General features: G+C 31.6%; 2 protein-coding genes across 2 annotated transcripts in view; both read right to left on the reverse strand.

Annotated features, from left to right (window-relative positions):
• The window catches only part of LOC133181345 (protein MAK16 homolog), a 60,876-nt gene that overhangs the window by 34,680 nt on the left and 9,452 nt on the right, over positions 1 to 16,744 (reverse strand). The gene's annotated exons all lie outside the window — the stretch shown is intronic.
• On the reverse strand, positions 7,179 to 15,169 carry LOC133181344 (ventral anterior homeobox 2b-like). The gene is made up of 3 exons (XM_061315862.1): positions 15,016 to 15,169; positions 7,659 to 7,846; positions 7,179 to 7,458 (listed from the first exon to the last, which is right to left on the reverse strand). The coding sequence occupies exons 1-3, from the start codon at positions 15,143 to 15,145 to the stop codon at positions 7,261 to 7,263; spliced, it is 516 nt and encodes a 171-aa protein (XP_061171846.1). The 5' UTR covers positions 15,146 to 15,169; the 3' UTR covers positions 7,179 to 7,260.

A 16,744-nucleotide genomic window follows, 5' to 3' on the forward strand; every position in this document is an offset into this window, starting at 1 on the left:
ATCAAAACTATGTACTTAGTTTGTACAATACCCAGGAGCAGAGAAGAAGATTTTCAAAGAAATAATGCACTTTCACTATCTGATCTATATAGCCACACCTTAGCACCAGAACCGCTGACCCTGGGGTAATAAATTTTATAATTTTTGTAGAGGATCAATGCTTATTACAATGATGCCAACGATTTTACTGCTTGATGTCCAGGAGTAAAGAAGATTTATAAAGATTGCATTAATTTTGGTGGTTTTAGCCCCACCCCTCAGGACACAGTTCGGCAGGGACCATGAAATTCAAAACTTTTCCCTTCACCCATAGATGCTATATGCCAAAATTGGATGACATTGGTTTAGCGGTTCTAGAGAAGGAGTTGAATATGTTCAGATGACAGACATAAACAGATAGCATTTGGTCACCTGAGTGACTCAGGTGACCTAAAAATTAATATGACAGTCAATATTTGAAGAAATATTTGTAACATATTACAAAATGATTTTAGATGAATTATTACCTGCTTCAGTTTTTAACAAAATATCTGATAAAAGTACGTAAGTGAAATTAGCACACTTGTCGTATTTAAATACAAAATGTATTTATGAACAAAATATATTTAGTATAGGAGATTGATATATAATTCTAGAGTGATTTGGGTTTAACTAGTTGAATGTAATAGTTTTACGAAAGGGTTTTTATAATTGATAGATTTTTTTACATCAACAAAGCCATTTCAAAGTATGTCTACAACAATTGATGAAATATTTCTTCTCACCTTAAACCTAACATTCTGCAGGCAACATAGGCATCATTGCTATCCCAACCATCATCACAAACCGTTCCCCATAACCCATTGTAAAAGACTTCTATTCTACCATAGGTACGGTTACCGTTTTCCAGACGAATTATTCCTAGATAATAAAATAGTTAAGAGAACTGTGAGTATCTAAATAACAAGTTACATGTACAGACACCAGAGATACCTAATCCTTTTGAAATAAACGTACCAGCATAGTTCAAGGCATTCTTCATATCTGAAATAGCTGAAGAAGCGTTTCTCTGTTGATTTTCTACAGAAAGCAATCTTGTATTTTGCCTTGTGTGCAGGTTTTCAAAATTCTGAACTGTAATGAGTACATTTGACAAGTTTCCTTTCACGTGATCAACCTTCCAAGTAAACCCGTCTAGTTTTGTATTGACTGTGGTGACGACATTCTCTACGTCATCAATTCTTCGTTGAATGAGATTTTGTACGTCAGACACGTTGTTTGATATTTGTTGAACTTCAGAAAGACACGAGGTTATGTTGCTCTCGCGTTGCTTTTGAAGTTGTTTGAATGATTCAAACTGATTTTCAAAATTCCTCATATCAGCCTCTATTTTAGAGGTTTTTGTTATTGTTTTATTCAGCTGCTTTTCTGTTGTATTATTTAGATCACTTAAGCGATTAAATACACGGCTGGTGGTTTTGTTTATTTTCAAATGTTGGCTTTCAAGATATGAAAAGACTTTGCTTTCAAACGTTTTTATTTTGAAGGAAATATTCCTAGCCAAGAATTTCAGTTTTTCATTGAAATGATTTTCAAGAGTCTTTTCTGTTGAGTACATATTGTGTAGAACTTCTTGAATGCTCATATTCATTGATTTAGTATCGTTAGTGAATGAGGTTTTTAGAAACATCAACTTTGTTTCGATAGTTTCTGTTATATTTCTAGCTATAAGTTGCCTTTTCTCGTTTTGGTCTTTGTGCAAAGATGCCTCAAGTAATGACATGTTCCCAAAAATTCCGTTGATCTGGTTTTGCAGTGCTTTGGTTTCCATGCTATTGTTTGTTTTCAGCATTAAAACATTCAAATTAGTATTGTTAATATGCACAGCTAATTTCTTTTTTTTCTTTCGTAAGTCCTCGACTTTGTGTTCTAAAGACGCCATGGTAAAGTTTTGACTGAAGTTAATATCATCCAGGCGTTTGTTTGTGTTCTTTATTTTTCCAGACACATTTGCAAGAAAAAAGGATATTTTTTCTTCAACAGTTTCTGTCAGGTTTTGGTTCAAGTCAGCAGCGACACTAGTTATATTTGTGGACACTTCCTGTATATATTTCTTGTTTACATCCACTGCTTGATGAACCTTATCCAGATTTTGTTTTAACTCTATCCCAAAGTGTTCCTTTGCTTTTGATAAATCATGTTTCATTTCAGCAACTTTTGAATCCGATTCATTGATTCGATTTAGCAGGCTTTTCACAGTTGTGGATTTCAGATTTACTATTTTTGTATTGAGTTGGATTATTGATTCATTCATATGTCTGTTTTCAAATTGAAGAAATGTAAGTATATCAATCTTCATTTCTTTGATATTTTGCTTTAAATTCTGTTTTAAATTTTGCATTCGTTCCTCTGCATAACTTTCCCTATCAGATATATTTTCTTTTAAATTGCGAAATTCATCTTCCATAAAAGATACACGTTGTTCCAAGTTCGACAGCATGTTCATCATTGATGTACCTGAATTCTTTTCCTGAATGAGTTTCAAGGCCTTCTTTATTTCGAAATCAACGGAAATAAATTTTGAGACTAAGAGTTCTTTAACGATGTTATAGATGTATGATTTCGAATCATACTTACAAAAATCGTCCATTGAAGTAAATATATCCTGTCCATTACAAAAAATTGCTTTCCAAAAAAGAATAAGAAATGTAAGGCTTATCTTCATCTTGTCAAGGTACTTACAATACGGGATACTTTCTTTCTGGTGTTTGTTTGTTTTTCATGATTACAGATATTATCTCCAATTTTTCATCTCATATTTTGATCATGAAATGCAGGCACATGAAATACGATAAATCTTTTTTATACGTCAAGCCACTGTTTTTCCTTTCGCTTAAGTGTTTAGAATATCAAGTATTTCAAAAATGTCTCTCTTGAAACAGACTGAAGAAGGTATGATTAAACATAGAATATGACTGATCCATATCAACACCGAACATGGTTTGCAACTCCATTTAGATTAAATAGGATAGAATAATTGTCTCACTTCCATTTAATTTTAACCATCATTCATCAAAATTACGATAGAAATGTGTGGTTCAAAATGTCCGTGGACATTTTTATCGTAATAGTCCAAATTAGGGAAACAAATAAAATTATTTAATAAGTGTTTAGTAATAGCAAAATTGATGAATTAAGAAAAGGAATAATACACAACGATGAAACATGAAGATAACGTACAGTAATCAATTAGAATAATTAATTAGAATAATGCTAATTGAGAGAAGAACACACACTGAACTCTAAAACATTGGAGATGGAATCAGATGGCTTGGAAGAGTTAGCAGAGTATCGTGTGCTCCTTGCCATGATCGGGGAAACGAGAAAATCCGTAGACAATTCAGGGCGAAAATAATGGCCTATTTTGTATGAAAAACGTCAGTCAACATATAACTTAACGATAGATTGTATATATGCTAACAAGGTAATTATATCGACCAGTTTGCAAAATGTTGACTTTAAACGGTAGTGCTAATATTCTTGTTATCATCAACTTGTTTGTCAATAGATTGACTCGTTTTAGAAATTGTTTGAATTTGGAGCATGCTTTTGCTTGCCACTATTGTTTTTCTTAGTAAAATATCCCAATATGAAACATGTGATGTCTTTTATTTCGAGTTCAAAGAGATATATAGAATCAACGTAGGGATAAAAACGAATATTGTTAATAGATAAAACATCGTCGATATATCTAAATGTCGAATTGTATGCCACAGCGAGAGACATCTTTTCTTGTAGAAGTTCTTATATAAATGCTCTTCATATGAATTCAAAAAAATAGGTCTTCTAATAACGAGACGCAATTACTACCCATAAGAATTCCAACCGATTGTTGGGTGAAATGAACTCTTAAAACGACATAAATATTGTCAATGAGAAACTCAAGCATCTTTTTTCTAATATCAGCTTTGGAGTACTCGTGTATACAATCAGAATTTTTTAACAGAATAATTTTGCAAGTGACCAATGACAAGGTACCGTATGTAAATTTACTCTTTACTCCGCGACTCTAGAGCAGACGCTCTAACCACTGCGCCACGCAGGCGACCTCATAGACTTGTAAATAATAGATACATAAAAATGAAACAAAAATATCTTATCTTTGTTTGTATTGAATGTTCTTCAAAGACCAAGAGAAGCTATTGTGAGAGTGAATGAAATGGGTTCAATAGTTCAATAGAGAAGGGGGGGGGGAAGAAATGGTTTTTTTTTTAGTTTGCATGGTGATAGTGACAAATGGGGGCAAGTACAGGCTAGTAAATAGACTTACTTTAAGATTTGTTACTGAGTACTAGACTTACTATTTCTTTATCCCTGTTTATCCTCTCTCTCTCTTGCTCTACATCAAAATAGCTTCCTCTTTCAGTTTATTTCGATTTAATTATACTTCTATTAATCCCTTTCAGTGTTGTATAATACTCAGGTGACCGTTAACGCCCATGGGCCTCGTATTTTTTTTTTAAGGTACAGTTTGTTTGTATGTTGTTTAACGTCCTTCTGGAGAATTTTTCACTCAGGCCATCCCAAGTTTTTTCTATGTTTAGCGTCCACCCATCTTTCAAATACCTACCTACCTATTCGCAAAAAACACACAAACCAAAAAGTAAAACACAAGTCTTTATAGTCATAAAAATGATGTCATGCAAAGGATTTGATTCCATTAATCTATTTTTCTATACCTATTCTATAGAAATATCTATTCTTCAGCAAAATCAAGGTATTAAATGCTTACAATATTCCAAATATGACATATTGTAGACAAATACTTAGATTAATTGACAGAATTCAGTGATTTCGACCAGAATAAACAATTTCAGGACTCCTGATTTTGTTTGTTTTTTCTGATATGGGGTGTCAAAAACCAAGGCGCACGCGGACGCTAAACATAGAAAAAACTTGGAATGGCCTCATATGGAGACGCCACCACTTTCCGGTGGAGAGCTGCAAATTTTGTCCTATACTCGGCACTTACGGCCATTGAGCAGTGAGGGATCTTTTTCGTGCCAGCACCTACTGCGACACGGGACCTCTGTTTATACGGTCTAATCCGAAGGACCGGTCTCCACGTCCCACAATGGGATTCGAACCCGCGACGTAAGGATCAACTCCTTACTTCGCGACTCTAGAGCAGACGCTCTAACCACTGCGTTTTAAGGTACAGAGAATAAAATGAAACATTTAAGAGTGTGTAAACATAGAGGCAATTTGATGAAACATGTGGTGTAGTAACTTAAAGATTAGATCTTCAGATGTCATGAAAAAAACTTATGAATACTTACACAGAGATGACAGCAGATTTGTTGTCCTTTACTTTTAAAACCGTTTTGTTTGACACTTCCTTTATTAACTGAGTGGCGAGCTTTTCAACCCCTACTTTATTTTTAACAACACTTAAACTGCATTTTTTCTGCATACGCTTCTGTTTCTTCTTTTTTATGCTCAATATGAAGGTCTCCTTTAGGTTGAACCATGAAAATGATGCTCTACAACTGCAATATAGCTATATTAAAATCCAGTTTTTTTGGCTTTTGTTTCTTTTCTTTTCTTTCTTTTTTTTTTTAAGGTATATTAGAAAAAGACATTGATGTCAAACCAACGACCAAACTTTATGACAAATGTGACGAATTCAACTGTTCTATCATCATCTTCAACTTATTTATCTTGCAATATTACAAATTCCCTGCATATGGGGTTTATCTCTCCTAGTATATTCGATACGGAAGAGCATGCTGTACGTACGATCAAGTGAGTCTACGAGTGCAGGCTACTGACAAATAACTTGATGAAACAAATATATCAACCATCTCGTTTATAGTCAACATATTGCAAATTCTACAATGACCTTGTTTGCAAAAACAATCTATCGTGTTTATACGAATTGTTAGGCCATTATTTTCACACTGAATTAGCTACGGATTTTTACGTTAACCCGATCATGACAAAGAACACATGGCGGGTGTAGCCGGTAGACAGGGGATGTACACTCCTCCCTGGCACCTTATCCCTCCTTTGTTGTCAGAGGTCCGTGCTGGCTCTGCTCATAATTTGTATTATTTAATTGGACTTTAAGAACAATAACTGTTTGTTAACTTCACATTTCTTGAATTTCATCAAAAAATATTCTTTACCTATAAAAATCTATTAAAGATCGAATGAATACAATTTATAATTGTTAAGTCGAATGTTGACTGACATCTTTCAAACAAATTGGTAAGTCATTATTTTCACAGTGAATTGTCTAAGGATTTTTCCGTTTGCCTGATCAGGACAAGGAGCACCTGTGATCTGTCCACAGGGGATGCTTACTCCTCCACGGCAACCTGATCACATCTTTGATGTTTTAGAGGTCCGTATTTGCTCTGTTCCCAATTTTTTTATTGTTCCAATGGAATTGTTCGTTATCTTCATACTTCATTTACAGAAATGTTTCAGAAATTACAGTCTGATAATGCACACACATCAAAAACAAAATTGTACTATAAATCACCCAGACAACAATATTATACTTATGCCAAGATGGAAGAATGGCTACAATTTATTGTAATTAATGCACATACTAATTGTCCTAAATGCTACTTAACTAAAACACTAAAAACATGGAAAAATTTTATGAAAACATAAAACAAATCAAGAATCCTTGAAGAAACAATGCAAAATTAAAGCAATCAACACCCATAGAAAGGTGCACTTTTTATTCTTAAGAACTTATTTTTCGAGTAATAACGCAAGATTCTCTGCTCATTCTCGGTTATATTTTTCTTTAGTATGTCAAAGAGTATTCGACTGTCGTTTGCTCACACCGACTATCGACTACTAGTAAATGATTTTTACTCCGTCACTCGTTCAAAATGTTTTATTTTCTAGTTTTTCTTTTACTCGTATGTAACAACTACGTATACCCAAATTCAAGAAAATTTTGTTTCGCTTCTAGCAAAAATATCGACAATATCTACAGTAGATATATATTCATTTTAAATTTTAAATGTTGAAAATTTTGCAATTGATATAAGGTTAATTCGTTCTTATTTACGAATGTTACACTCTGACTCCAGAAACATGTCTTGTGGCAATGTAAAACTTTGGAACATAAATTATTCAAACATAAAAAAAATAAATGGATGTGAATTTGTTAGCATTTTTAATTATACCAAATCTGAGTTTTGATTCTCATAGTACTTATAGTGAAACATCAAATATAAACGAATAGAACTCTGATGACTTTTATGAGGCACTATATCCAGAAAATGAGTAGGGATATGGTGGAAGGTAGCTAGTGCACGTAGGTCTCGGAACTTGATTTTGCAACAGTCTTAGAATATTACATGCTGCTAAGCTTTCTGATTTTGAATCAGCTGATTCACTGTCACGTGATCTGTCCCTTTTATACTTGGTCCGTCTGTTCTGAAACCATACCTTTACCTGTAATAATAAAACAATTTTATATTTATTCTAACTACAAATCTATGTTATCATTGAAATATTTTTTTTCCAATTTGGAATAGGTAATTCATGCTATAACGCATGGTTTGACAGAGAGCTTATAATTTATATCTTTAAGCCCATTTTACCCTAATTTTCTCAAAATAAAATGATAAGCTGTAAGTAAATTTGAAACAGACCTGAGTCTCTGACAACTTGAGCTGTTTTGCAAGTTGTGTTCTTTCCTTTCCAACCAAGTATTGGTTTCTTTGAAATTCTTTCTCCAGTTGAAACAGTTGCTCTGGAGAAAACGTTGTTCTGGCTCTCTTTGGACGATCCAAATCCAGGGCCTTAGGGAAGACCAGTTCCTTCACACCGCCATGAGAATCTGTTAGAAAAGGGAAAGTAAATCTCTAGTTTTTACATCGGTATTTGTGAATTACAAGAAAAAGAAATAGGGATCTTGTCTAAAGTAAAGCATAAGTATATTAAAAAAATGGCTTGAGTCGTTTTGGCTGATTATCATGAATCAAATTGACTTAAAGAAGCCATGCTTTTTCTCCAGTCTGTTCTGTTGACAAGTTCTTGAACGTTTAGATAATTGTAAAGTTGCTTTTTGTCATTATTTCTAGAATTAAGTTGTTATTTCATAAGATAAGACCAATGTTTAGCTTATATTTATTAAAACTTGCTACGATTTAGAGTTGTGCTTACGTCTACAGATTTATGATTAATATTAAGTAAAAAACCTTTACAAATTTTCCTGCAGGATATGAAATTGACGCTGAAATCTATTTGACTCCAATTATACAACAAATCACTGCCAATTAGATTCGCCTTTCATAACAAATATCATCAAAAAATGAACTGCACCGGTTTCCCCCTCTTCTATTCTAAACTTCTAAGTTCAAATACCACCCAAGGAAATTTCATTCCATCAACTACAGTTATCAAAGATGATATCTACACAGAACAATTAATAGTTTTCATTCAAAAAGCGTTTGTATCTCTTTCAAGCCTATTAGGTTCTCAAAGTTTTATTCACGGGCGTTTATTTCCTTCACGAAAGATGGAAAGCCGCATTATATTAGGAGATTGTGTCTCTGAAACTTGAACTCTTAAATCTAATTATCTATCGATTCTCCTAACTATGCACTTATTATTTCTGTTAATACTGTGCACGTACTGGGTGGTGCTTTGGCTCAACGTTTCTGATTGAAAAATTGATTCGGTTATTGTTCTGGAATTATCATATAATCACTTTTCAGATTTGACAGAAGACAAGTTAAAATTTGAAGATAATTGAAAAATTTATTTCTCAATATTTATTCCTTGGTCTGTTGGAAACTTTTAATTATAGGAACATATCATATTAAAAAAAAACGATAATAATTTGGATCCTATAATTTTACAATTGTTATTTTAAGGTTCTCATAGATAATTTTGTCAACTTTTTCAAGCATAATTTTACATACATGTACATGTATGAAAAAGTTAAAGATAATGAACAGTGATCTTTAAAAAAAAAAAGAAGACCTACAAACAATTAATACAAATCTGTAAACAAGGCATAAAAAAGTACGGATCCCCCGGAAATTCCAGAGGTGGGATCAGGTGCCTAGGAGGAGTAAGCATTCCCCGTCACTGTATTTGGATTTACCTTTTGAACTGTAGAAGGCAAATGCTTCTAATTAATTGTGCCTATTCAAGTGTATGTTTTCTTCTTTTATTTTAAATTCATTTTCATGTTGATTATCACAGTGTAGTATGCTTCTTTTATTCATTTGAAGAGTGAAATAGCTATGCTTTTTCATCACGAACACCCCTTTCCCCAAAGATCGTAGATCGTGGAATAATGTCTTGTCTGTCAGCAGAATCTTTAGTCTCTGTACTTGGCTTTACCTTTTGAATCGTAGTAGGCAAATGCTTCAAATTAACTATGCCTATTCAATTATTTATGTCCTTTCAAATACTTGCATCAAAGTTATGTTATTCTTTTCTTTCCTTTTTTGATTAATATAATGAATAACTAACCAGATCGGTACTTCTCCATCTTACCAAAATAAAAGGCAGAGAAGATAAGTATAACATTTACGTATTAAATACGAAATTTGATTAGTAAGCAACATCAATGTTTATACTTTGAGTTAATACTTTTTATTTATACTTTGAGTTAATACTTTTCGAGTTTTGGCTAGTATAGGGATTTAAGGTGTATAAGCAATGGACAAGGTTGAAATCCGGGGAAAATACAGTATGATATGTGTCAAATCATCAATGATTTTTAATTCTTATTCTGATATTGTAACTAAATTTTAATTGTTAATATACTGGTGTTTCTGAACATACTATTTTCAATTTTCTTAGACAGTTTCAGTAAATACATAAGTTTAGTATGGTAAACTTCTTGATATTTGACAGAGACAATGTGTAAACTATGAAAAGTATTTCATCTTTCACAGAAGGTGTGACTGTGGCACGTACAAGAACCCTTACCAAAATAATATTATAAGGACTTAAGCAAGTCATTTTTATTTATTACATTATTAAGATACACTTCGCTTTGCTTATTTCATACCCCCAAAAAAATTAGTAGTCAAAACACCATAGATTGAGATATTTGAGGCATCTTTTAATGAGTTTTTAAAAAATAGTTTTCATTGAATTGAATTTCAATTTTATCAAATTATAAATTAAACCTATTACCTTGTGATTTACTAACACTTTTCGTTTAGTTCTGAAACTTTTAATGGCAAGGTGGTTATTTGTTATTCTCAATAATGACAAACATGAAACTGAAAATCAGTTGCAACATCAGCATAACATCACCAAATGTGATTTTTGACACACCCACGTTGTCATTGCTGTATTTTTCCTGGGTGTTAACGATTGTCCAATGCTTTAAAATTGCAACGCCGATCCCCATCTTTGTTCAAACTAACTGCATGTAATAAGTATAAGCTCCAAGTATAAACATCGGTGTTTGTAAATACTTAAAAAATGTCGTATACAATGCTTTCGTCTCTGTAAATGAAGAAATGCTGATTCTTGTTCTATATACATGTATTGTATACAAATTATTCACGGACAAACAGACGAACACAGTGTTCTTAGTCTCCACATGAAAGCACATATATGATTGAACATGCGTGTCAAACTCGAAGATACATTGTGCCTTTCAAGTTCAAGCCAAAAATTGCTGTTTTGTGCAGCCAGAAAGACAGGAAGTCAGACAGGGGGAAACATTGTGCCCTTGATCTTCTATCTTCGGGGCATAAAAATTGTATGTTGGAAGAAATATTTATATATCATTTGTTGGAATTTCACATATGTATGTATGTAGGTGTGTTTATAGTCTTCCTGTAAAATAATCTGTAGGAGTAACTCATACAAAACGAAAATTTTTAAAGTTGAAATACATTGTTTGTCTCCACAGTCCCAAAACAAATGTAAAGGTTATGCATCATTAAATAAATGTACATTCTAAAGCTTTATTTTAAAGGGTTTTTACACTTTTGATGTTATTTGTACAATATTTACAAAGTGTAATTTTCCCAATTAGGGTAACGAGTTTTAGTACTACTCACAATGTTTAAATTCCTTTCAGGGCATCCAATCGCACTTATATACATGAAATACACCAAAGTTAAGGTTTTTAAAAAACGAGAAAGGTATGTAAAAATATGATGAATATTTGTTACGATACTTGATATATTTTTAATTTCGAGACAAACATTATCCTCTAGGAGAGTGTAAACTTCTGTAGCAAAAAAAAAAAAAAAAAAAAAAAAAGAACAGGAAAAAAAAAAAAAAAATGAGGGAGAAAGGGGGACAAGATTCAATATGACTGAGTTTAATTGATATTTTTTTTAAAAAAAAAAAAAAGGGGGGTTAATTCGAAGAAACTAGGCGATGTTTAAAAAAATGAAGTGAGTTGAAGTTTATCATACATACATGTAAGTGTACATAATGGGAAATGAAACTTCTTAAATCTCCGCCTTCCGTATTTTTTTTTTTGAATTGTTGAAATTAAAACATGCTGATTACTTCAAATGCGTGGAATATCTATTAACGATTTCCCCCTCATTTTGATTCTTTATCTATATTAATTTGGGTATGTATTAATGAAATTTATTATTCTCGGTGATAAAATAATAAATTACCTTTAGTTAATTTCATACTTCAAAGTTCTTTTGTTCCCATGCAGAAACATAAAATGCATCTTATAGATGAAAATATGTAAATCAAAAATATGAAGATTCAGTGTATTTTTTAAAATGCATACAGTGTAAGATTTATTTCGGAGAATTACGATATATTTCATATAAATTATGTATCTGTATAATTACTTATTGCTTACTTATTTTTATTACACATATTGAATCCCCCCTCTCCCTCATATTTTCTTTTCTTTGCCACAGAGTTTACACTCTCCTAAAGGATCATGTTTGTCTCGAAATTAAATATACATCGTAGATTCTTTGCAAAAACAAAAACTTTCCTATTTTAGAAATGACTGAAGCGGATTATAAAACAGCGTAAACTGACCCAAACCAGGTTATACTCGAATAATTTGGCCAAGAATTAGAGTCATTCCTTATAATTTAATTTTAAAATCAATAAATAACTATGGGTGTAAAATTTCGTTGCTTTTTATTAGTTCAAATTTGCCGCTCAATAATACAACCGTAGTAACGGAAGTAACGGAAGTGATGGGAAGCGAGGGGAGGTAAAAACTGATACATAGGCCTAGCAGCCTTGTTGTTTGTTTACATGTGGTAAGATCGAATTATTGTTTGAAGTTAAAGGTACATTTATTAAATCTGGAATTTTCCATGAATCCCGAGGACTGGAAATGAGAGGATTGTATGGATACAGATGATTCAGCTGGTTGTTAGAGGGGTGTGTCCCCATACCAAACCAGGTTATACAGAAATAATTTGTGTTCCTTTTTGGATATTAACCAATCAGAGGCTAGAATACAAACAAAATTAAATTATTAGACAATATTCTGGCAATTTTTTCCCCAGAATTAATTAGTTGTACCAATATGAAGATACTGCGTATTCAGGAATAGTCTTTTTAATATACTTTTCCGGAGAGGCATTAAATTTTGGAACTTGCACGTTTTGTACATCATTTCAATTTCAAAAGGGGAATGCTTATTTATTCAATTTTAGTTGTAACAAGACATTTGATTGGATAAATTATTTCGTTTATATCCTATAACATAAGTTGCCTATGTCACAATGAGTTACGTCAAAAACGTATTACTCCGCTTGACGTTACTCTTAAAAAATATGCTCAATTTGAAACCATTTTTTTGGAGGAAAAATTGTCTTATTGTCTACATTGAAATTAAATTATAAGGAATGAAGCTTATTTTAACCTATGTTATACGATATAACATAACTTGGGACAGTTTACGCTTTTTTATAAACCACTTCGCGGTTTATAAAGCGTAAACTGCCCAAAGTTATGATATATCGTATAACATAGGTTAAAATAAACTTCATTCCTTAAATAATTAAATAATGTGAAAAGATTGACATTTAACATGCACTTGTAAATTTTGCTGATAAAAATTTTGAATTCTCTTTTTTTAAAAACTGAAGTCAATAATGTTTGTTTCAAGAAGGACATGTGTATATAATAGTACATATATAATAGTAATATTTTAATTAAAAAAAACAACTTTTTTTTAATTTCAGAGGTATCTCCTTGGGATGTTTTTCCACTTTCAGCAAAGTACTCCGATATTAATTAAATGAAAGAATGTTCTTTCAATTGTAATTAATAAATATTATAAATTATTCAGAAAGAAAAAATACTGTGTTTAAGTTACATTCTCTCTCTCTCTCTCTCTCTCTCTCTCTCTCTCTCTCTCTCTCTCTCTCAAGAACGAGTGAAAAAGCATCACATTCATCTGATGAATGATTAACAATTAGTTTAGAAAGAAAAATGTATTTCTGCATAACGTGTTTAATTTACATCCCCATCTCTCTTTCCAAAGAACGAGTGAAAAAACATTACTTGTTCCTTTGATAAATGCATTTGTAAGAGCATGATTTTTTTTATTATTATTATTAATTGAAGTGTTTTTTTTTTTAAAGAAATTCTAGAATAAAATATTTGTAGATACAGTTATTTATTCTAATTTTATCAGTATTTTTTCGGGTAGAAATTATTTTACAAAACATTGCCCGTCTCTCCTTGAAATTTGATCGACGATTTTTTGTGCTAGACCTGACCAGTTGGGTATCTGTGAAAATAATAAGACATACTGGTCATCAACCCTGGTTCTCTTGTACAAACATCCCCTTTAATTGGTATAGAATTACACTTCAAATTAGCATTTCTATTCCATTAAAAGTGTTTTCGACGCCCTTTCGAATTGTCCGGGGGCAAAGACTAAACCCTTTAACTCAACGCGGAAGTAAAAATTTTATAAAATACCTTTCAAATCTTTAGAATAAGGCAAACCATCCTCAGATAATACATGGTGCCAAAGTTTAGCCATTACTTATTAATGATTTTCTTGAATCTAGCAGCAAATGTGAACATTCTGATTTTTAACTACTGACTCTAATTAAAATCCACCGACTTCTTTTTTACAGTACATTGGAAACCATGTAACAATCATTTGCCACGAAAGAATAGAGTGTAAATATTTTCTCACACCAATTCAATTGGTTTTTCAATTTTAGTGAAATCGAATAACACAGGTTCATTTAACAAGGTACCCAGCCGGTAGGGGTTCCACATCCAAAAGAAATGACATTTTGAGAAAAGTAGTGAACACAATAACATTAAATCCAAAGAAATAAAACCCAGCATGATAAAAACGGCGGAGTTTGGAGTTCTTTAAGCGCAGTAGTTATTTTTAAAAAAAGGAAACTAATGTCAATATACGCTTTCTAAAGATCTAATTTGTTCATAAAAAGCCGGTAATAAGGTCTATATCGCTCTCCATGAATCGACTTTTACTTCTACATATGTATATTTTATGATTAATTTTGATTGACTAGAATGGATTTTTTTTTATTTACGCGTAAATGTTTCTTGAAAAGGATATTAAATCACTTTTTAAAAAAGAGAGAAAGACCAGTTGGGTTTTATCCTGTATTCAACAATTTATGGAGAGGGCGTCCAAAAATATATGTTTAATTTCAATGTTTATATTTCAATAAAATTTATTCAGAAGTAATAAAAAACATCAAGTTTTTACTTAAAAAAAAATTATTATTGTATCATTGCTATACCAATACTGAAAAACAAAAAAATATCTTAGAAAAATGATTAAAAGCATCTAAAATTTTGTTTTAAAACGATTGTATAAACAATTAAGATAAACAGAAAGGAATACTAGTTTTCCCTCTACCATTTCCGTTAACATTCAATTCAATCTTATACACTGAAAATTCAAATGTGAAATTGCAAAAATATATGAATGAAATAATATTTCATGCAAAACGTATAAATGTACATCAAGTATTTGACATATGCCATCTTAAAAAGCCCTTAATATTTATAAAAAAAAATCTTGGTTCAGCTTACCTTGAACTTTGATTGTTTTACAGTATTCTGGATATTTTGAAGGACTGTTGCCAGTTGCATTCGCTTCTACTCGGCTTCCATCTCTTATATAACTGTATGAGCTCAGATTTGGTACTCTATTGCATTCCATAATTATGTGGTATACTGGTCAAGAAAATAACTGTCACACAAATCATTTGGTGACATGGAACGCAAAAAGCATTTTATATAACTATATTATAATATCGAAACAGCAGTTGTTGAACATTGATATTATAAACTTAATGTGTTTAAAGATTATAACTATGAAACTCCCAGACTCTTTTCATTTAAATCACATGACAAAAGTCTTTCAGCTCTGACACGCCCCTTTTTTCTCAGTTGCTGGGCACGCGAGTTGTGTGAAGTACTCAATATATCCCATTTAGATACATTATTCTAACATTAGATCGACTATTTCTGTCCATGATATTAAACTAAACACGGAGAGTATATTATTTACAAGTAAAAATCTTGTATAGTAACGTTAACGTTCACAGCAGATTTTTTTTTATTTTTGAAATAGTCCTGTGTACATTTCATTTCATAACATTAGATAAAATGTATCAATATATATATAATATTCATAGTTAACATAATTAAACGAATTAATTCACTGTGAATTTACTTTCTGTTTAACTCTTTTTCATGTCTGTAAAAGCTAACGAGACTTGCCATTGATGAAATATTTAAGAAATATAAGACCTAACTTAAGAATTATTTAGTAGTAAAATAATGTAATTATGTTTTATAATTATTTTTGAACTACATGTTATAAATCACACAGATGTGCATTAATTTTTCCCCGGCTAGTTAATCTGAGCTGTTCAAATTGGTCGCACTTGTCGTAATTCCTGACAACTTTAGGTGCAAAAACTATCAAGGATATAATACTTATATTTTCCGTTGACTTTTGATATTTGTGACAAGACAAGGGAATGTAACTCAAAATGAAATTAATATTACCGAATAGAATATGTAAATCTATTGAGTATATTTGAAAATACAAAATTGAAAAAATGGGGGGGGGGGGGGGCGTATTTCGGCCTAAGTGGAAGAGGAGAAACAAGTTTTCTGTACATTTATTTTTTTGCAAAGAAAAAAAAAATGATTTCATTTTGCAAATACATGTATTTCAATATTACCAAATTCATATATGCTATACAATAATGTACATAATAGTTGCTTATAGTTTTAAAACATTTTATCTACGAATTCATTTTAATTTGTCATTCTCCTTCTCCTGTATTCAATTGAATTATCTTTGTTTTCTTTTAGTAATACACTGATGTAAATTTTCGAGGGACCTTAAAATAGCTTTGTCTTAAAAGAGTGACTTCATGCATGACTCTTTAAAAAACGTGTCTACTTTCGTACCTACTTTTCTTCTTTACTATTTTTTCCCTAACTAATTCTAGAATTTCAGCTGCTCGTCTACCACTAATGAGAAAGAAATTCTTGATTTTCCATTTTTTTTTTAATAAAGGGAAAGTGAGATTTTGTGGGAGGGTCGGGTATTAAAGATTAAGCCCCCTGCATGTGACAGGTCAAGGAGATTAGGTGAGGATTATTGTTTGGGGTGTTAAAGGAGGGAGGGGAAAAAAGAGAGTTCAGTCACAAAAGTTTGACAGGTGTGCAATGTTGACGTCCACAAGGCATGAAAATTGATGAATTGTTTATTAATTTGAAAAAGAAAAGCAATCTATATGTT

The sequence above is a fragment of the Saccostrea echinata genome, unplaced genomic scaffold (assembly GCF_033153115.1).
Source record: "Saccostrea echinata isolate AGI-Se365-2 ecotype Australia unplaced genomic scaffold, CSIRO_AGI_Sech_v1 ptg000008l, whole genome shotgun sequence".
Taxonomy (NCBI): domain Eukaryota; kingdom Metazoa; phylum Mollusca; class Bivalvia; order Ostreida; family Ostreidae; genus Saccostrea; species Saccostrea echinata.

Coding starts and splice junctions, on each gene's coding strand:
- LOC133181344 (XM_061315862.1), bottom strand. CDS start 15,145: ATGGAATGCAATAGAGTACCAAATCTGAGCTCATACAGTTATATAAGA. Junction 7,847..15,015: donor TAAAACAATCAAAGTTCAAG/GTAAGCTGAACC, acceptor CTTTTCTAACAG/ATTCTCATGGCGGTGTGAAG. Junction 7,459..7,658: donor TCAAGTTGTCAGAGACTCAG/GTCTGTTTCAAA, acceptor TTATTATTACAG/GTAAAGGTATGGTTTCAGAA.